The 20,745-nt window shown below is 42.6% G+C and overlaps 7 protein-coding genes; 2 read left to right on the top strand and 5 right to left on the bottom strand.

Annotated features, from left to right (window-relative positions):
• Window positions 1–278: 278 nt before the first annotated feature.
• Window positions 279–1,740, bottom strand: FFUJ_10198 (related to salicylate hydroxylase; the record flags this gene model as incomplete). XM_023567816.1 has 2 exons in its annotated part: window positions 279–1,631; window positions 1,684–1,740. 2 exons carry the CDS (start codon window positions 1,738–1,740, stop codon window positions 279–281), a joined length of 1,410 nt encoding a protein of 469 aa, XP_023435211.1.
• A 499-nt stretch (window positions 1,741–2,239) lies between these two features.
• On the top strand, window positions 2,240–5,326 carry FFUJ_10199 (related to C2H2 zinc finger protein; the record flags this gene model as incomplete). XM_023567815.1 has 3 exons in its annotated part: window positions 2,240–2,531; window positions 2,591–4,106; window positions 4,162–5,326. 3 exons carry the CDS (start codon window positions 2,240–2,242, stop codon window positions 5,324–5,326), a joined length of 2,973 nt encoding a protein of 990 aa, XP_023435210.1.
• A 115-nt stretch (window positions 5,327–5,441) lies between these two features.
• On the bottom strand, window positions 5,442–7,237 carry FFUJ_10200 (related to ARO8-aromatic amino acid aminotransferase I; the record flags this gene model as incomplete). XM_023567814.1 has 4 exons in its annotated part: window positions 5,442–5,702; window positions 5,759–6,918; window positions 6,968–7,001; window positions 7,052–7,237. 4 exons carry the CDS (start codon window positions 7,235–7,237, stop codon window positions 5,442–5,444), a joined length of 1,641 nt encoding a protein of 546 aa, XP_023435209.1.
• A 382-nt stretch (window positions 7,238–7,619) lies between these two features.
• On the bottom strand, window positions 7,620–9,323 carry FFUJ_10201 (uncharacterized protein; the record flags this gene model as incomplete). Its single annotated transcript, XM_023567813.1, has 1 exon — window positions 7,620–9,323. The coding sequence occupies one exon, from the start codon at window positions 9,321–9,323 to the stop codon at window positions 7,620–7,622; it is 1,704 nt and encodes a 567-aa protein (XP_023435208.1).
• Window positions 9,324–9,577: 254 nt separating this feature from the next.
• On the bottom strand, window positions 9,578–10,606 carry FFUJ_10202 (related to 2,4-dihydroxyhept-2-ene-1,7-dioic acid aldolase; the record flags this gene model as incomplete). XM_023567812.1 has 4 exons in its annotated part: window positions 9,578–9,843; window positions 9,900–10,167; window positions 10,218–10,390; window positions 10,447–10,606. The coding sequence occupies 4 exons, from the start codon at window positions 10,604–10,606 to the stop codon at window positions 9,578–9,580; spliced, it is 867 nt and encodes a 288-aa protein (XP_023435207.1).
• A 2,464-nt stretch (window positions 10,607–13,070) lies between these two features.
• On the bottom strand, window positions 13,071–13,871 carry FFUJ_10203 (uncharacterized protein; the record flags this gene model as incomplete). Its single annotated transcript, XM_023567811.1, has 1 exon — window positions 13,071–13,871. The coding sequence occupies one exon, from the start codon at window positions 13,869–13,871 to the stop codon at window positions 13,071–13,073; it is 801 nt and encodes a 266-aa protein (XP_023435206.1).
• A 1,484-nt stretch (window positions 13,872–15,355) lies between these two features.
• Window positions 15,356–16,977, top strand: FFUJ_14398 (uncharacterized protein; the record flags this gene model as incomplete). XM_023567810.1 has 3 exons in its annotated part: window positions 15,356–15,530; window positions 15,582–15,652; window positions 15,712–16,977. The coding sequence occupies 3 exons, from the start codon at window positions 15,356–15,358 to the stop codon at window positions 16,975–16,977; spliced, it is 1,512 nt and encodes a 503-aa protein (XP_023435205.1).
• Between the last annotated feature and the right edge of the window lie 3,768 nt (window positions 16,978–20,745).

Below are 20,745 nucleotides of genomic sequence, written 5' to 3'. Positions count from 1 at the left end.
CCTTGCCGTTTCAACTACATCTAGATCTAATCTTCCTTACATCCCTCGCCATCTATAGGCAGTACATGCATATCTGGAAGCTTCTGATGCACATCGGTCAAAAATGCTCGATCTTAGTACAGTTGACTCTGCAAAGAGTTTGAAGCGCCTTTACCTCTATAGGAGGAAATAATGCGGCGTAGATGTTCAAACAATGCCTAGCGATATGATGTAACTTTTGAAAGTGTCGTATTGGCCGAATAATAATACCTCAGCCAGACAGAGGACAGTGCTTGAAGTTAGAGACTTGCCCTCAGTGAATCATTACTGGCCTCAGACTCAATCTGCGAGAACTTCTCATCTACATCCTTCCACATATCATACGTCAACAACCACCGACCAACTCCATGATATCTCCAAGGAAATGGATCCTCTCCTGTCTCTGATGACTGCGGGATAGTTGGATTCTCCCCACTGAGCCACTCTTCATCCCACTTTCCATATTGCTTGAACCGCTCATCTCGCTGCCTCTGCTCTTCGCCATCGGGCAGATGGTATATCCACTGGTTGTATGTCCCTCTTTGCACAACCATTTCCGTGCGTTCTCTTCGACATGCCTCGTAGACAGCTAGAGCCTTTAGCTTTGAGGCTGGTGATTTATCGGTAAGCTTGGCGAGGCAAAGTCCAAGGACGCCGCCGTCCTCCAGAGCCATACCGGCACCACTGGCCAGATACGGTAGTGTAGCGTGAACAGAGTCGCCGAGCATGGTGAGGGCTCCTGAAGGGTGTGACCAAGTCGGGTCGAGGCCAGGTCGAATGCATAATCTCCACTTGAGAACAGAGTCACATAGGTTAAGCATCTTCCCGATGCGAGGGTCCCAATCGGCGAAATGGGCTCTCATCTCTTCGATGTTGCCCCTCAAAGTGTTGCCGCTGTCGAGTGGGATGTCATCTGGCACTAAGAGAACCATGTTGAAGAGTTCTCCTCCTTTCAGTACGTAGTTGACTGCATGTTTATCGGGGCCGACCCAGTAGTTAACTTGGGGATCCTCCACGAATGGCCTCAGGTCTGGGTCCTTTCTCATCTCGTCTGTTGACAGTAGCAACCGGTAGGCCAAGTCGCCCGTCAATTGTGGAGGATCAGATCGACCGAGGAACTGCTCTCTGAGGGAAGAGGCGATGCCATCAGCACCGACGACCAAGTCAGACTTCATGATTTGCCCTCCTGCTAGAAACACAGTTGCATGGCTGTTGTCGGCCGCTATCTCGTAAGACAAGACTTTAGACCCGCAAAGAATCTTGGCTCCCAGCTCTTGAGCTCTGTCCAGAAGTGTTTTGTGCAGAGTCGCGCGGTGGAAGTCGAGGAACGGGTATCCTCCCGAGGCAGCTGCATAGCCATGGTAGTCCATTTCTGAGAGATGGTTCCCTTTCCAGCCAATGAAGTTGCATTTTCTTGGCTTAGTAGCATTTTTAACCAGTTCCTTCTCGAGGCCCCAGGAGAAGAGAACTCGAGCAGCGTTGGGAAGGACTTGAATACCGGCGCCGACTTCGCCGATTGCTGGTGCAGACTCCAAAACCGTGACATCATGGCCGGCCAGACGGACAGCGATTGCAGCACCGAGGCCACCGAGGCCAGCGCCTACAATTATTACCTAAATACACATTAACCTTGAAGTGTCTTGAGATATAGAGTCTTCAACCTACATGGAGTTTGCTTGAATCACTCCTGTCCATCACTTCCTGTATCTTGTAGTTGGGCATGTTGTCTCTAGTCTGCTGGATCTTGATTGGCAATGGGTAGAGGGGATAATATCGAGCAAAAGGTCTCTACATTCGTATTAAAGGTATATGCGACGCAGTCTTGGTCTTGTGGCAAAGCAGACACAAGTGGTGGTGCCATGTACTGTGCTGTCCGATTTACCAAGGCGATTGCCAAATATGCTCGTGCCTTTACGTTCTGGGAATAGATGGCCATCGCTAGCCCAAGCATGGATCTTGAACCTGAGTTCCTTTACCCACTCACCCATGCCCGTTAGCATCCTCCCACTTATCAAGATAATGTGCGGGGAAGTTGATAAGGGTGGGGCATAGGTAGCACCGAGGCGGAGTCCAGCTAAGCCTATCACTTATCAGAGTTACGCTACTAACCAGTCAGAGTTCAACGGCATTCGGCAATTCCTCCCACTCTAGATCCCAAACATTCCCTCACTCTATCTCTCGTTCATCTTTAACATTTCCCACCTCATCCCACTCTACAGCCATGTACGGAGCCAACGACGAGCTGTCCCTAGCGGTCGATGCGTTTCTTACAGAAGCCATGGGTCGTAAACAGACACAATCGCAGGGTCAATCAGATACCTCTCGAAGAGGTTCTGGTTCTGCAACCTCACAGCCGGCTCCTCAGAGTGACAAGTCGTTTGAATGTACTCATCCGGGCTGTAGCAAGAAGTTCACCCGCTCCGAACACCTACAGCGACATGCTCTCAATCACTTGCCGGGCGGCTCTTCATGTGACATATGCCGTGCACACTTCAAACGGCCTGATTTGCTGAGTGAGTGACCATGTTGTGTATAGCCGAGTCAATCAAAATTTGTTCTTACGTATCCAAAGGGCGACATATGGAAAGACATCGCCAGAAGGATCTAGAGGCTGGAGGAACCGGTTTCGGCGTTCTCGATACACGCAAGAGATCCTGGGAAGCACCCGACGGTACGGTCGTTGAAAAGCGACCGTGTCGAAACAGCAACACGAAAGCCAAGACTGCAAAGGGTTCGCGACAGAACTCTCAAGAAACACAACAAATCCCATCTCCAGAATCAGACCAAGCAGATAATATAAGGACCCAATCCCCTGGGCTGATCAATTGGGGCCATAGCGAAGGCCAGTCAGTGCATGGAGTCAATCTTCATTCCTCGTCCGACTTGCACATTGAAGACTCCATCTTTGTTCACTCCGCGGGTGAACTTATTACAGACGACCAGTTAGCCAGCTTGACCAACTCAACTGACCCATTTGGCCACGGTGAAGGCATAGGCGACTTCTCATTCGACCAGCTTGACCCTCTACTCCTCAACGAGTCGTTCGTGGATAACACGGCACTTGATTACACGCAAAACTTTCAGCCAGATACCGCCAGCTCGTTTAACATGCCCTATACGACTGCGTTGGATTACAACTGGCTGTTTAACATGAACTTGAACCCAACATCAACACCTCTTACAAAGGCAAACGAGCAGCATATACCACCCGCCCAAATGCCGGAGCCCGTCCAGATATTATCACCGGACTCTATCAATAGCACACGCCGTTGGTCTGAGTCGGTACAATCTCACAACAGTGATACGAGGCAAGATGCACCTGATCCACGAACCGCCGTCTTGAACCATATCAAGACAACTACAGAGAGCCTTGTCAGCTCTACAACTGATTATACAACGCCAACACAACATAAAAGTGCCAAATCATTAAAGTCTCACGGCGCCCATGATCAACAGCACGTCGAGGAACCACAGTTCAACAGGCCATTCTCGATGCTTGACAAAGGTCAGGCGATACCAAAGATTGACGAAAGCGTACACAAACGAATCCTTCAAGTCGTCGAGACTGCAAACCCATCTTTACCTGATTCTCGTCACTCCGTGTGGGATGAGCCACTACTGTCCCGAGACTCCCTACAAACGTACCTAGAATTGTTCTTCGTAAAATTCAATACTGCCTACCCACTCATGCACCTTGCAACCTTTGATGTGGCCAGAATGGAGCCTTTGCTTCTCATCTCCGTTCTCCTTCTTGGCGCAACATACTCTTCCAAAGACGCCCATCAGCTGGCTGTGTGCATCCACGATGTTATACGGCCTAGCATCTTTTCTCATGCCAGTTTTTCAGCTCGTGCAGAACTTTGGACTCTGCAGACTATCCTTCTAGTGGAATGCTTTGGAAAGTCTCGAGCGGGACAGAAGCAGCACGACATGAGCCATCTCTTTCATGGGCTTCTTATAAATCTTATTCGCAGATCCGACTGCCAGTCGGTCCGCCCTCAAGGGCCGCCTGTTGACTCCGCCGATGCAAGAGAGGGTGTAGTTCGAGAGGCTTGGAGACGATGGGCCATTGCAGAACAAAAGAAACGGTATGCCACTCAAGAAGCTTCTCACTAGTAGCATTCAGCTGACGTATAATTATAGTCTCGCACTTCTGTGCTTCATGTGGGATACACAGCATGCAGTTCTGTTCTGCCAGAGCCTGTGCATGTCTGCATTTGAGCTTCGCCTTGAACTGCCATGTAGCCAAAGAATATGGGAAGCTTCAGATCCAACATCGTGGGCAATGGCATGGCGCTCATCAGCCTGCGGTTCCCAGCAAAACTTCTACCTTCCCAGCCTCAAATCATACCTCGGGCCATCAGTGCCGCGTCCAAAAGCATTGACAGGACTGTCTCATGTACTTATGCTGCATGGCTTGATGTCCATCGCTTGGGATATGCAGCGACGCGATCAGACATCGCTCGGAGTAGTGGATGGTGATGGACCCGGATCCAACTGGCGGAAGCTCATAGGGAACGCTTATGACGCGTGGAAGAAGGAGTTTGATGCTTACATAACCTCAATTATTTCTCGACTCCAGAATACACCTGAGGATCAGGCCAGAAGGAGCGAGTACGTAGCATTTGCCACTGCATACAATGCTTTGTTTCACTCAGCACAAGCACTTCTTCATATGGAATTTCTCGATATACAGATTTACGCTGGTGCTCGCCATATCTTGGGCCGACCAGTCCAGCAGAAGGACTATCGTCGCTCCGCAAAAGCGGTCAAACAGTGGGCTTCAGTGACAGAACGACCAGGCAAAAATCAACCTTCAGACGCCGAACATACTACGAGAAGCCACAAGAGGCCAGCATGTGTGGCTGCATGGCATGCATCACGGCTGCTTCATGAAAACACGAAAGTGCTTACTCGGTCAGACGCAATGCAGCTTTTCCACGTCCCCTGGTGTCTATACCTTGCAACTCTTGCATGCTGGGCATTCTGCCACGGTCAGCCCAATAGAGGAGGTATGCTTGATATAGACGATGATGCTGATGATAGTGATGACGAGAGTGATGAGATCATCTGGAATCCTCGAGGAGAAATGCATAATCTCGTGTCAACAATGGCCCAGAATGGGCCTGAGGATATGGATGTGAAGCCAGGTCAACAGCGACAGATCGTGGGGCTCGTTTGGACTATGGCTGAGACCCTGAGCAAGGTTCGGTGGGGGATCTTGCATGCTGGCGTTGTTGTGTTACGGGGGTTGATACCGCAAAGACTCATCAACCAGTATGATGAGCCTCATGATGATGCTTTTTGAATTAGACATGTATTTTAATAGAAATATAGCATACTGCTGGTCTTATAATTAACATTAAACGTCCAATACTAAAGTCTATTAGTTAACCTTTGTACCTGTCCTTGGACCTAGTAATCTAAAATCCTATTCGAAAAGACTTCTTGATTGCCGCGCTGAGGCGTTGAACTGCCGTACACATATCCCCCTCAGCCGCGCTCGCAAATGTGACACGTAGAAACAGCTCCTTCAGTTCCTCATGCGGCTCGGCTCGAAACCACGAGCCACGAGCAAAGAGAACTCCCTGGTCAATGCTGTTCTTGAAGATTTCCACCTCAATTTCCTCCAGACTTCGACACTGGTAATCTGGGTGTTTAGTATGATCAAGTTTCAACCATAGCTATCGCAACAGTCAGTGCCTCTCTCCAGCATTAAAGTAGAAACCAAGGAACCTACAAACATGCCAGACGCCGGCGGGACCCAGGATACAATATCCGTAGGCAAGTAGTCCTCGCAAGCTGCAAGTAAGGCATTGCGCCTTGTAGTATAGCTCGTCCTCAGATCAATGAGCCACCTGAGATAACCCTCGTGACCCCATGTCTCGTCCACCAGTTTCCAGATGATTAGCTGTGATATACCGCTAGGCCCCTGATTTGCAACTTCAGCATGGCAGAGATACTTGTGGATTACCTCCTTGCTAGCAGTTATCCAACCCATTCTAGAACCGGGGACTAGGACTTTGGAGAAGGAGTCCATTCTAAGGACTCGGCCATCCACGTCCATGCTGAGATACGTGGGGACAAGTCTAGTGAGGAAGTCGTCGACAGTCTCATTCCCCACAACTTCAGTCCCTCGTCCTGTGTAGGGCTTCATTTGGATGAAGTAGTAAGGCTCGTCTTCGATGATAAACATGTCATGTTTCTGGCAAACTTTGTAAATCTCACGCCGGCGATCGAGACTCTGAGTCGCGCCAGTAGGGTTCTGTCCCGAAGGCACGGTATAAAGGAGATGGGGCTTCCGAGCGCCTCGATCCCCTTCATCCCAAGTCTCCAGAATGTGATCCATATGACCGGGCAACAGTCCCTGCTCGTCCATATTGATCCCAAAGACCTTTATGCCCTGTGGAACAAATGTCTCCATCGCTGTCGCAAAGGTGTAGTCCTCAGTAAGGATGGAATCGTTCCTGAACCGGTCGCAGAGCATACGAACGGTCTGCTCCAGAGCTGCTGTACTTCCAGTGGTCAGGCAAACTCCCCAATCTGCATAAGGCGGGTTATAGACAAGGTCAACGTGTTCTGTAACCCAGCGCATCATCTGTGGGGATCCTGTTGCTTGGCCGTAGTTGAAGGCAATAGATATGTCGAAGTCCGAGGTACCGTCCCTGGTGTCGTATTTACCAATGCGAGCTATCTGGGCGCCACTAGCTCGTGAGTCGAGGAGATGCTGCTTCTCGGAGAAGTTTGGAGCCGTAGGGACACACATGGCGATCTCAGAGATAGGAAAGTATTCGCTAGAGGGCAGGCCGCCGCCAAGGGAGATCAGACCGGGTGTCTTGATGTAACCGGCGGCTTGTTTGAGGACGCATGGGGGACGATTGCTCTCCCTACTGAAGTGTGCTGCAAGACATCAGCGCTGGGTCTGAATACAGTAATCGAGGTAACATACTCTCCCAACGTTTGGCTAAAGGCTTTCCATCGGCCTATATCCTGATTAATCTCATCGCCATCACCACGAAACCTGGATGCTTACGGGTAATTTGAACATGTCGCTGTCTGACATGGCAGCCGTGCCCGGCCTTATTTTGGTAGCTGTAGCTCGCCTTTTGCGCATGAGTTCAATTTTGACTTGACTCCCACCAAGGGAGCCAGATACCTCCGTTGTTGTTGAGTGTCCCATGTCGCTTAGTTGTCTTGTTCGAACGACAAGTAACGGCATCTGGAGGTGATTTGACGCTTTATTGAAAGACCCTGCGCCTACAAAGTCATTTCTTATCTATGGTTTTGGTCTGGCTTGCCAAAGGGCGTGTGGAATACGATATCGGCTGGTGCACTTTGCGCCTTACGGCGCTGCGCTGTGGAGCCATAATGCGCCTGACTAGTTTAGCTTGCATGGCCACACGAGAGATTGCAATTTTCGTGCAATGATAGCATTGCGGGGCTCTGCTCTAGATCACGGCCTTAGCAGGGCCTTGATCAAGTCTACAGGGAGAAATCAAAGTCAGTACCAATATGTAGCCATGTTCTGGAAGGTTGATGAAATTGGTGAATCAGCCAATATCCAACTCTGTATAAACTATCTCGCTATATGCCATCGCGCTTTACTCCTTTGATAAATGCTGTCGCCGAAAAGTAGCGATCCACTGTTCGTTATCAGCTATAGTCTGTTCCCAGTTATCATCATTGCCATACACCAGCCTCCTTGCCTCGCCCTGGAACATCTCGTCCGTTGGAAAGACACCACTCGCGAAGGACTGTTGAGCAAAACGACCCAAATGCCACGTTAGAAACTTGGTATATGAATCAGGGGTTAAGTCGAACCCGGGATCGAGCTGTTGCTCGGGATCCGGGACAGTCTTGCCATTCCTCTCTTCTATCTGAGCGAAATGGTCCGGCACCGTTGGATCCGTGGCGGAAAAAGGCACCATGGTCAAAGCCTCGTTTGCAAGGAGGTATGGCGGCAGCGCGTTTCTGACCTGTGCAGCGATCAAGGGTTCAAAATCGTGATCGCCTTTCCAATCTGCCATTGTTTTGCCATGGCGGAAATGCTGTGCGAGGTGATCGGCACGGTCCTGCCAAGACGTGAGATGCTGGTCGCAGAAACCGCATCGCGAGGAGATCGGGGGAGGCGGTATCCTCCAGTCATCCAAGATGGGCAGTGTGTCTAGCTGGTGAAACCCGCGGAGATGCTGAATGAGGTTGTCTTTACGCCTGAAAATGTGTGGCTGTTGACCATTATGACATGCGTCATGGTTATGAGAGTTTAGGTGATGTTCAGTAGGATCAAGGATATTGCAGTATGCACATGTACTCCTGCCAGTTAATGACGATACCACTGCACCACCGTAAGGTGCACAAATCCACTGGTCGCAGTCAAGATGGAGCGTCTTTTCGTGTCTGGTCCAGTCGTGCTTCTTGGAGAACGAATCGCAACAAAATGTGCAATGGAAGATTCGAGGTTTCCTATTGGTACCAGCGACGTCAGTCCTCCTCTTCGTGACTCGTCTTCTGTGGCGATTCTGGAACGAGCGAGACGATTGGGTAGAGACAATTGAGCTTGAAGATTGACTGTGCCAACTGGCCACGCTCGGACTTGATGATTCCATCCTGGTCAAAGGGGCTTGGATGCTATCGCCCAGAGGATTTCCTTGCAATGTATCATAAATAGCAGACCAAGATGCCGGCTCGGTTTCTGGAGGGCTATTTCTCCATCTCTGCAAGGGCTCGGAGGCTTTCTCACTTGCGTCGTAGACAGGAATATGAATTCTCCGTCCGCCATTCAGTGTATGTCTGAGAGAATAGCGACTTCTGCGGCGTGGAAGAGTCGAACTTGGGGTGATGGGAATGGGAGGATACTGGGGAATCGTTGAGTTATCCGTCTTGCGGCATTCCTGAATCGCTGGAGATGAAGTACTCAAGGCCCGCTGCATATTGTAAGAAGTGAACATGTCGCTGTTGGAGTAATCCTGGATCTCTTGCTGGCCCCATGAACCTCGGCTGGATGTATGAATGTGATCGAGCAGCAAGTTGCCAGCAGCCAAGTCTGGGCAACCAAAGGTCAGGTCATCCAACAATGTCTGATCAAAGTGCAATCCAGTACCGCCATCTAAAGTAGGAAGTAAATTGTCCGAAAAATTGGTCCATGATTCAGGGGGGACCTGGTTGCTCTGTTGCCAATGGAACCCATCATCCTGGGCTCCGGCTGGATGCGCCACGGCGCCAAAAGACGCCCAATCCCCACGATTGGCATCGCAGACTGAACTTGGTTGCGAACGCGTCTGGCGAGGTATTCGCCGCGAGCTCATGTTTTCTCTTGAGTAGTTTGCGGAGGTACGAAGTGTAAAAGCAAGAGAATGGGACTTCAAAAAACGGGTAGTGAGGAATGGACCACTACAGCGGGGCTGGGTTGATCCGATTGCGGCGGGTTAACAAGACATGACTTGTGGGCATGGCCATCTACGCTAATTGTGATAGTGGGAACTAACCTCTGCAGCTTGAACTAGGCGACTTGGCTGAGGTTCAGTCTCTTAAATATTTCCATCTTTGTTGATATTCGATTTTAGTAACTACCGCCCTTTTCGGTACTCTCTCTTCCTTTAGCAATATCAACCTCCTGCGCCATAATGAATTGCAACGATGTGAAGTCAGTCGCCACATGAATCATATCGAACCCTGCTTTGGCATATTCTCTCGCTTGCTTGCCAGACGTACTGTAGATTCCACATTTCTTGCCAAACTTGTGGCTCACCTCCAGCACACGTGCAAGCGCATCTGTCAATTGTGGTTCAAAGACGCCCTGTATGATAGGATGTCCAATATTGTTCCCTATAGTTCCAGGGTTAATGCTCATTGTACTGCAACTTCGGTGCTGTACGACGAACCTAAATCGAATGGTCCCACGAATAGTATATCGACACCATCAACAGCCGCAATCTCTTCCAAGTTATCGAGGGCCTCTTGAGTTTCGATCTGTACTATAGTAAGAAGACTACTGTTTGCTTGCCGGAGATACTCGGTCATTGTTGGCATGGGGCTGAATCGTTCCATTGCATACGGCGAGCCGAATCCGCGCGTGCCTTGTGGAGGGAACTTGGCCGCCTTGACAATTTCTCTGGCCTCTTGCGCAGTGCGAAGCAAAGGTACCAGGATCTTACATATCTAGTCAGTGTCTGGTCGGATCTAGGTGCGTTGATACCTACTCCATGGGCACCCGTGTCCAAAGCTCCTGTCTGCTGTAAGTAGAATGGCCGGGTTGGTGCTCTTGGCTGGTTTATCTTACTCTTGATCATCCACGATTCCATACCAGGGATCCTCACTATCGGAGATGCACCAGCTGCAGCAACAGCAGGGACCGCGTCGTGCATAGCGCTGTCTGATGTCGCATTCTAAGTTTCGCGAAGCAATCAGCAGATATGGATAGGGACTCACCATCGAGATTACCGTGCTCACAGTCGATCACCACCCAGTCGACCCCTGGCACGCGGGCAAGGGCGCGGGACATATTAGCGCCAGGCACCATCTGCCAAAGTCCCATGCTCGGACCATCAGCTCGCTGCAGCGCCTTTCTGAAGAAATTCCCTTGATCCATGATGATGATGATGATTGAGGAAGCTGGAACAGTGAGAGAGTAAGAGGCTGAATAGCTGGCTCATTGAACAGATTGGAAATGGCGGGGTATTATGAAGCTATAGCTTGGAACTTCAACCGGCTCTTTGCTATTGGTTCCCGCAACCGGCACTAAATATTCTGTTGTTATCGAAGACCCAAAAGAACCCCTCTAGGCGTCTTCAGGCGCAAAACTTAGAAGGGCGCAAGGCGCACGCTAGGCAAGTTTGGACCAGTATGGGGAGGGGGTATAAATAGTAGTTCCTATTGTATGAGAATTTTCAGGCTTTACTAGCTACTATTATTTAAGACTCTTTTAATAAAAGGAGTAACCCTAATTAGGTTAAAAGTTATTTTATATAGTATAATATAGCTACAAAATAATATAGCATTAATCAAGGTATAGTAAGTATTAAATAAAAGAGAATTTTAATAAAAGGTTTAACTATAATTAAATAGTTATTAATAGGATATAATAAGTAATAATAGGCTATAAGATAAACTAGTTATTTTAATTCAAAAAAGCTAAATAGAGGACAGTTTAAGTATTATCTTTAAAAATCTTAAAGTTATTATTTTTATTATTATTAAGGGCTATTATTAAAGAGATAAAGATATTATAAGTTTAAAGATTTATTAAATTGCTTAATATCTTAAAGGAAGATATTATATTAAAAAGAGAAAAAGAGGAATTTATTTTTTAATTTATATATTTATCTATTAATTAGCTTATAGCTATATTAAATGCTTACTTTATTAATTAAAGGTAATAAAGGAATTATTTCTATAGTATTATTAAATGTATAATAATAAATATACTATATATAATATCTCCCTTTATTAATTTAGATTAAAAAGAAAAGGTTATATAGCATTAAGTTAATTATATTATAGTTATAGTAAAAGGGGCTTCTATATATTAGTATTAATTATCTCTTTAATATAATAAAACTTTTTTTTTATCCTTAATATTATAAATAGATAACTACTTTTCTATAATTCTATAAGTTAGAAGATTATATTAGGGTTATATTATTTACAGTAAATAAATGCTAAATAGTAAATTAATAATATAAAATATAAAATAATAAGCCATTATAGAGATAAAAAATACCTCTAAATAGCTATTTTAATTAAAAATAGTATTATTATTAAATAATAGCTATATATTTAATTTAAAGTTAGATATTTAGCCTTATATATACAGCCGGCTGTATAATAAGTATATAACACTAATTGCACAGCTAGCTATATAGGTAGAAAAGATTAAGAGCAGTTAATTAATTAATAAGGAATAACTCTATTTTTTATAAGCACTAACTCCTTAACTCTATTTATAACCTAAAGATATTAAAGAAATATATTTATTATTTTAATTTACTACTATATTATTAAACTGTTAAGACATTAAGTTTAAACTAAATTAAACTTAATTATAAACTTATTAATATTATATTAAATATAATTAATAAAAATAGGATTGGAAACTGCCTATAAATAGGTAGAGGTCTAGGTAAAAGTAGGAAGATTAAAGTGCTAAGAAAGGGAACAGAAGAAAAGGCGCGATTTTCCCTAATTATTACTTGTTGAGGTAGCTAGACTTTCTTCCAGACAAGGGAACTTTCGTCTTTTATGCTCTTCGCCTGAGATATCTTACACCCAAGTCGATGGCTCTTAGGTGCCGACTTAAGGCAATATGGAGTATGTGTGGGGACCCCGGGCTAATGAGCTAGCTTTTGCATTTAGACTCAATAGTTAAATTGCTCACTATCCATAATAGCGACCGATTTAGCATTTAAAGTTGCGCAGAGGAGCCTGCTGTAGGTTTGAAGATTTGAAAACACTAGAATGTGCAAACATATTCAGTCATGCGCCCCTTTCGCGGAACAAGTGCTATTAGAAGTCTGAAGATTGACTGAAGATCTTAATATATGCTACTAAAAATATGACCTATTGGTGCATTCCCTAGGTGCTATGTGTTATATATTTCCATTGTTATTGGTTCTCTGAAACCTGGCTCTGAGTTAGTCTAGTGTGCAAGTGATGACTTCAAAGTCTTAGCTCCCTTTGCCGAGTTAAAAGTGTGGCTCTCGCGGGGTGATTTCTAAGTTGTTCGCTAGACGTGTGATCTACAGTTGAGATTTGTGGCAAGGGGCTTAAATCAGTAGAGAGTTTGGACCCCACGCAATGTGGTGCAATTGATAGATCACTCATAGCGGTCTAGACTTGGAACTTTGTATGACTAGTTAGCTGTCGGGCGGAAGAGCTTGTGATTAGGGGTCTTATATCAGGTCAATGCACAGTCGGGACACGCTTTGCCGCAACGCAAGGCAGATATCATTGAGCTATGCCACTGTGCTACGCGAACTATAAACATAGCATGGAGAAGTCCTTTACCTGCCGCTTTGATTATCTTTATAGGACTCGATAGTGGCAATTTGCCAAGTTCAAAAGTCTAGATTTGGGAGGAATAGACCCGATCCAGCATTAAGACGGACTCGATGGAGGTCATTGTTGCGGATAGTCTCCTCCTCCCTCTGATAATCTTCAACGTGCCTGGTAGCATCAAGGTACCGTCCAGACATCAAGTCTAGCTTCCTACTTGCAATCACAGTTACGAGTCCTGCTGCAAGCTCTGGAGTATGAGGGGTAACACTCTCTAAGATTTTGACAGCCGTCTCGGCAGACTTGTCTTCGTTCTCAGCATCATGCGACAAGTAGCCGTCATTTCTGTGCTTGCCCTCAAAATGGTCCCGAAAATCAGTGAAGAACCTTGTCCGTATAACGCCAGGATTAAAGGAGAAGCATTTAACAATATAGTCTTTGAAGTTTTCGTGATGTATGATCTCGGAAAGGCGGACAAGCCTGAGCTTGCCGAGCACGTAGCTGCTCATGCCAAAGTTCGTGTGTGCGCCAGAACTGGAAGTGAAAATGATGCGTACGTCTCCTTGATGTTGCATGATGGGCAGTACAGTGCGAATGAAGTTGAACCCCCCTTGAAGCGATACTGCTACAGTATTCCACCAGATCGCAGGGTCGCTCTCTGCTGTTAGGAGCCACTGGGGAGGCCGTCCCGCATTCATCAGAAGAACGTGAAGACCATGGAACTCAGCATCGGCTTCTTTGACGAAACCTTCAACCTGTTGGTAGTTTGTGACATCAAATGCAGCCACCTTGATCAAAACCTTGGGGTTAATCTCGCGGCACAATGCTGCTGTCTCTTCTACCTCGTCTATTTCCAAAGCCATGAGACTGAGTGACCTAGCAGAGGCATGAGTGATGAATAATGCGCATGCTCGCCCAATGCCACGCCCTGCCCTAGCAATGAAAACGTTTTGCCCTTTCAATGATGAGGCCAATTCGCTGTTCAGGCGAGGGTCTGAGGCGACGGAGCAATCATGCTCTTAGCCCAGTAATTGGGACATCATGAAAAAGCAGGGAAAGTTCTGGAAAGTAAGTAGGAAGTAGTCAGATGAGCAGAGGGGGAATTAAAAGTCATAGCTATTCGGGGACTAAGTTCAAGATATAATCACCCTTCTATTTTCCATTAACTACTGATGTAATTAGATTGTATCATACCGGAAGCCCGGAAGCCCGGAAACCCGGTACCCCTCATTTCCAGTCGAGCTAACAACCGGAAGCTATGCCGTTTATGTACATCCTGGCCCAGTAGCAGCTTGGAGGGTCTCACATTCAAAATCCAAATATCGTGGGAAAAAATGCCGTGTTCCAATTACCTGTGTTCGCAGACTAAAGCATATCCTCATGGCTTGCACCCCCTCAATCAGAATAATGTTCACAGGGACCAATTACCCTTATTTTTGCCCTGTCTTGAGCTCCCCGCAGCAGCAACAAGCTTTGTTGGAGGCCTGTAATGGAACTTCCCTCATTATGTCAATTATCGTCGGTTACCAGTATAGTGTAATACCCTGCACAAGAGATAAATTCAAGACATCAAAACAGTTGCTGCTTATCATATCCACTATAATCCTTTAAGGCTCAGTGCGGCACTAGTCTATATGCTTAATTAAGGGGGAACCCTCAGTTCTGCATGCCATTTCTCAAACAGTACGTTGCGCCCCGTTACAACGGCCAACATAAACCAATCAGGTTGCGGTTTACTGCGTTGGGAACCTTGACCGTCAAACTAGACCCGCGCCATTAGTTAACGTGAGACCGTGGGTGGGGTAAATCAGCATGGTTATCCATCATCCCGAACGACTGCAAAGTAAGTTTTTGCTCCTCGCCTCTCTCTAACTGCAACTATCAGTTACCACTTTCATTTTGGTGTCTGATAAGAAGTAGCCTCGTCATGAACCGGCTCAGACGTCTGATAGTGCACTCCAAGACGCCAGATATTGGCGAGAATAGCAGCGGTCCTTTCGAGTACACATCGCTCAAAGACGCGTCCAACTTCCGTATCCTTCGCCTGCAAAACAGATTTAGAGATGCCAATGGTGACCACAACCAAATTCAGTTGCGTGGGTCCCTTATTGAAGCCTCTATCCACAACCCCCCGGAGTATTTTGCGCTATCATATTGCTGGGGTGACTCGACGCTTTCCGAGGAAATTATCATCGACGGCCAGCCGCTTAGAATTACAGCCAACTGCGCCTCTGCGCTGCGTCGCATGCTGCGTGGCAAGCTTGGAAGGCGTATCTGGGTTGACTCAATCTGTATCAATCAGTCTGACACTCCCGATGCACTCAAGGAGCGAGGCTTGCAGGTAGCTATGATGGATCAGATTTATAAGAACGCTACCCAGGTAAATGTGCACTTGGGCGAGGGCGATGCAGCCTCCGATGCAGCCTGCATATCTCTCAAAAGTCTATCACTGGCTATGATTGGAGCAAGCGTCGGGGAGGTATTCAGAAAGAAGTACGACAGGCTGGCTGATGATGCGTTGAGTAAGTACCCTAGACTTTGTTCGAGCTTAGTGACTAAATCGGAGTTGACAGTGGCGACTCCTGAATTTCCATATGGGAAGCTATATGGCGTCTTTCGCCTGCCGTGGTTCAGGCGCACTTGGGTAAGTAGACTTAAGATGATCTTCTAACAGGACCTGCCGACTAACAGCATCCCGTCCAGGTGGTGCAAGAGGTTGCGCTTGCAAAACAGGTTATGTTCTACTGTGGCACTTATCTCATACGATTGGAGCTTATTGTGCTTGGCGCCGACTTCACTAAGATTCCCTACTCGAAACTCGACGTGAACCCTTCGGCACGGCACTGGCGATCATATCTCGAATTTCATAGCCGCGTCAAGGAATTGATCAGCTGGAGGGAAGAGCATGACCCTGCAGAGAAACTCACTTCCCTCTTAAGCCTGCTGGTGGTACCAGGCATGATCCTTGAGGCTACGAGGCCAGAGGACAAGGTCTTCGGGATGTACGGTATATGCAAGAGGCTCGGCTACGAGTTGCCAGCACCAGACTACCAAAAGTCGCTGGCCGTTGTCTACACTGAAGCAGCCAAGGCTATTCTGTATTACGACCAAAGTCTCGAACTCTTGTCGGTGGCTACAGAAACTTCTGCCTGGGCCGATGGGCTCCCGTCATGGGTACCCAACTTCTCTGGCTGCATGAGCAAATGGTCCCCGTCGAGCCCACCTACAATGTGTTCAGTGGGGGCGAGGGAAAGTTTGAAAACCTCGGACTCGAACCAGTTTCAATACCGTCTTGGGCCAGGTGATATGGGACTCACGGTGAGAGGCCGCCGCCTTGACACGATATACGCTGTTGGAAAGCCTTGGAAGACGGACTCCTACACCTCCCTTCTCGGGGGTTCAGACACGAATACAATGCAGTACGCTGACAGCCTCATCGATTGTATCGGCAGCTGGCTTGCGGTTCTCCAGGACCTTCCCAATTGTTCCAGCCGTGAGGCAGCTATAGAGTACATGACGCGCGTTCTTTCAAATAATGTCTCGGACAAATATCCCCCGGTGCCATTTGAAGATATGGTACAGTATCTAGCTGTTCTGGTTTCCATGTCTGCATTGGGAAACCGCACGCGTTTTACTACATTAGCAAGCCTGCCCAATGGCTCTCTCAGCCGCCAGCAGGAAGAGTTCCTTGGTCTCATGGCGGGATGCAACCTTGCCATTACGCGAATCTTTGGCTCGATCTGGCAGACCATGTTTCGGACGGAGAGCGGTTACGTGGGCATGGGGACACACACTCTGACCGTTGGTGACATAGTGGTCTTGTTTGAAGGCTGCGCTGTCGCGGGGGTTATCCGGCGGTTCTCTGGTGGTTTTAGATATGTTGGTCCCGCTTATGTGGATGGTATAATGGACAAGGAGCTCGGGAATCCAGGATTGGATGCAGACGGTGAGTGGTTTGTTTTAGTCTAATATACTAAATATAGCTTCGCCTTTTATTTAAGGCATTATATAGCTGTCTCGCATTTATATTTTTATCTTATAAGATACTGCTGTGATAGGTATTGCTGAATGTATAATATTTCCTTAATATAGTGGAAAATACTTAGGAAAATTAAAAACAATTTAATATAAACTTAAAAGAATTTTACTTATATTTTTTACATTTATAACTAGGTCTATAATTCTCTTTATATACTAAGTACTAGCTTTTTAATAAGCTACTTACTTATCTCTTATCTCTCTTTAACTACTAATTACTTACTATAGGTACCTATTAATTAAGCTAACCTTTACTATTTATAATTACTTCCTGCCTTTACAGCTAATATCTTATTAGTTATATTATAGCTATAAGATAAAAAGTCTTACTATAATTTACTTTAATAGCCTGCCTATATAAATGTCTCTTACTGTCTTTTTTTACTTACTTTACTTATTTTAGTATAATATAGTTAATAAGCAAGCGCTTTAGATAAGTAAGTGCTTTACTTTTCTTAACCTTTTTAACCTAACCCTAAATTCTAAATTGCACTAAATTGGCATAAATTAGAATCCTATATAAGTTAAAACTACACTATTAATAATAAGGGGTTAATATAATTTAGAAATAAAAGGTTAATATAAATTAAAACTATATTAAATTATTTAATAAAATTAATATTATTAAAAAGTAAATATTTAGGTAAATTATCTATTTAATTTTCAATATATAATTAATTAATTTATAGTTATAATATTAAATTAAAGTTTAAAAGTTAATTAAAAAATATTATAAAAAGTAAAAAAAATAAATAGTTTAATTAAATAAATAAAATATAAAAAGTAATAATTAAAAGAATTTATATAATAAACTTTTTTTTTTCTTTACTATTAGCCTTATAAGGCTATTAAGCTTTTAACTTTATATATAAAGGCTTAAATAATAAGGCCTATATAGTAGGCCTATATCTTTAAGGTTAAAATTATATAAGGTTTATCTGCCTTAATAGCATAATTACTGCCTTAATTAAACAGTATTAATACTGCCTATAGGTCCCTTAATAGCTATATTAGCCTTCTTTCTTTACCCTACCTAAAAGATCTTAAATTAACCTTTTTAACTAGGCTAAGTCTATTATAAAGTATATTCCCTAACTTAAATACCTATTATATAACAGTTATAGTTTCAAACAGAGAAACTAGTCCATACTAGGTTTATATTTACAGAAACGTAAGGCATATATACTGAGCTTAGCTTAGGTATTATATCTCTTAATAATTAAGTAATACATATTAGGCTTATTAATATAAAGAAGTCTTATTAATAGCTAGTAAGCTAAGTTCTATTTAATGCTAAAGGAATATATATATATACTATAGTATATATAAGTTAAATATAGTTGGTTTAACTCTATTTATAACTATTTATTATATAGGTTAAATGGCATATATTTAACTATTATAGAGTAGGTAACTTCTAATTAGTAAGAAAATAGTAGGGGTATATATATATATATATAAGACTGTATTAAGTTGTAATATAATCTCTTCCCTCTTTAGGGTCTTATCCTTAAGGCCTATAAGTAACTAAGTATAAAATTATAAATATAACTTAAACTTACTTCTATAAACATTTTTCCTGCTAATAATATATCTAGCCATATCTCTAAGTATATTAATCGTCTTAAAATAGCTTTTAAATGCTATAAAGATATTTCTAATTTAATCTATAAATTCAGTTTTAAGATATTTTATTATTTAGCTTATTTTTAAGCTAACTGTCTATAATATATAATAGCTAAAGGCAAGTAGTAATATAATTTTTATATCTCTAAGAAGTATATTAATTATAATTTCAGAGAAGTAACCTTTTAGGCTTATTTATCCTTCCTTTTTCTATATTTTTTTATTTACTAACTTAATAGTTATATATATATTGCATAAGAAAGACTGTATTAATAAGTAAAAGGAGCAGGCTAAGGCTAATCTTTAAGAGGCTTTAGTATATCTGTAGCATTTATATTATTAAGAGAAGTATTTTTATAAGAAGGCTACTAAAATGGTTTATTATAATTATAAGGATCTTAATAAGTTAAAGGCATTAAAGACTTAAGAGTTATTTAGTTGTTAAGCTGCTAAGTTATTTACGCTAAATGATATTTAATTATTAGAAGACTATAAGGTTATTAACTGAAGTTCTATACCTAATTCTTTTTTCCTTAAAGTTAATAGAAGTTCTTTAGAAGTCGCTAGGCATTAATAAGGTGTTTTAGTAGTTTCTATATATTTTTGCTTTTTAGGTAATTCTTTTACTTTATTAAGTATTCCCTTTTACTATTTATTACTTATATCTCTTTAATTTCTTTTACTCTATAGAGTTCTAGTCTATTAATTTCTTCTAGTTTATTATTAGTTTTAATGTAAATTATATTTACTGCTAATTTAAGCAGTAAAATATAAAAGACAGAATAGATCCTAACCTTTAGTAGTAAGTCTAGTTTATAGTTATTTGTTAAGACCTTTTTTACAATCTTATATAGTCTAATATACTTAAAGTTAAGTTTATAACTTAATTATTTAGTAGTGATATTTTTTATAGATAGGTAAACTATATCTCCCTTTAAAAAGGTAGGTCTTTTTACTCTTTTAGGGTTATAATACCATTATATCTATTTTCTAATAAATTTAAGTTCTATTTAAAGTTTATTATATAGATTCTTTAGGTCGTCGCTTTTAAGTATAGCTATTAGGTTAACTGTTTTGGGTTCTTATGTATTATAATATATATTTAGTATAAATTTAAAATTAGTATTAGCTAGTATAAGTTATATACTTTTATTATATGCAGTATTATAGGCAAGTTAGGCATATAGCAGTTTTTTAACCTAATTATTTTATTTATAGTTAATATAATACTGTAAGTACTGCTTTAATACTTAGTTTATTTATTCTGTCTATCTATCCACTTAGGGTTTAAATGCTATTATAAGCTTAAGAATTATTTATAGATAATTCTAATAGAATTGTCTATATAAATATAATTTTCCAGGCTATATATTACTATAATATTACTTACTTTAGGGCCAAGTTACTAATTAATTAAAAAACTCTACTTAAGATTAATTAAGGTTAGCATTATATTTAAGGTTTATAGCAATATAGTAAAAGGGGTTTTACAGTATAGAATATAAGATTTATTACTTTATTCTATTTTATTACTATAATTTACTAATTACTACTTAAAAGTAATAAATAAGTATATAAAGGTTAATAATAAGCACTATATACTTATTTACTAGAAATACAAAATAGCACTTTAGCTAGATATATTTATAAAGCACTTTTAATAGATATATAAACTAACTGGCAGTATACTATAAGATATTATTAATTATTATATTAGTAAAGATATAATAAATCCAGTTTACTTAAAGCTTCTAAAAGATAGTAATGCAGTTATTAAATAGCTTTTAGTATTAAGAGGGTATAGCTATATAAAGTATAGGTTTTTAATAGTAATACTAAATAATATTATCTGCCACTAAAGAGAAGTAAAGTATAAAATGGTAAAAACTTAATAGAAAGATATTATATTACAGACTTAAATAGGCAAGAGATATACTTAATACTAAATTATATAAAATAATAGTAATATTAGTATTATATTATTAAATAGCGCTAATATTATAAGATATAATGCTATAAAAGAGATAATTACAGCTAGTTAGGCCTAATTAAAAGAAGAGGACACTATATAGC

The sequence above is a fragment of the Fusarium fujikuroi genome, chromosome FFUJ_chr09 (assembly GCF_900079805.1).
Source record: "Fusarium fujikuroi IMI 58289 draft genome, chromosome FFUJ_chr09".
Taxonomy (NCBI): Eukaryota; Fungi; Ascomycota; class Sordariomycetes; order Hypocreales; family Nectriaceae; genus Fusarium; species Fusarium fujikuroi.
This window is presented reverse-complemented; position numbering and strand designations above follow the sequence as displayed.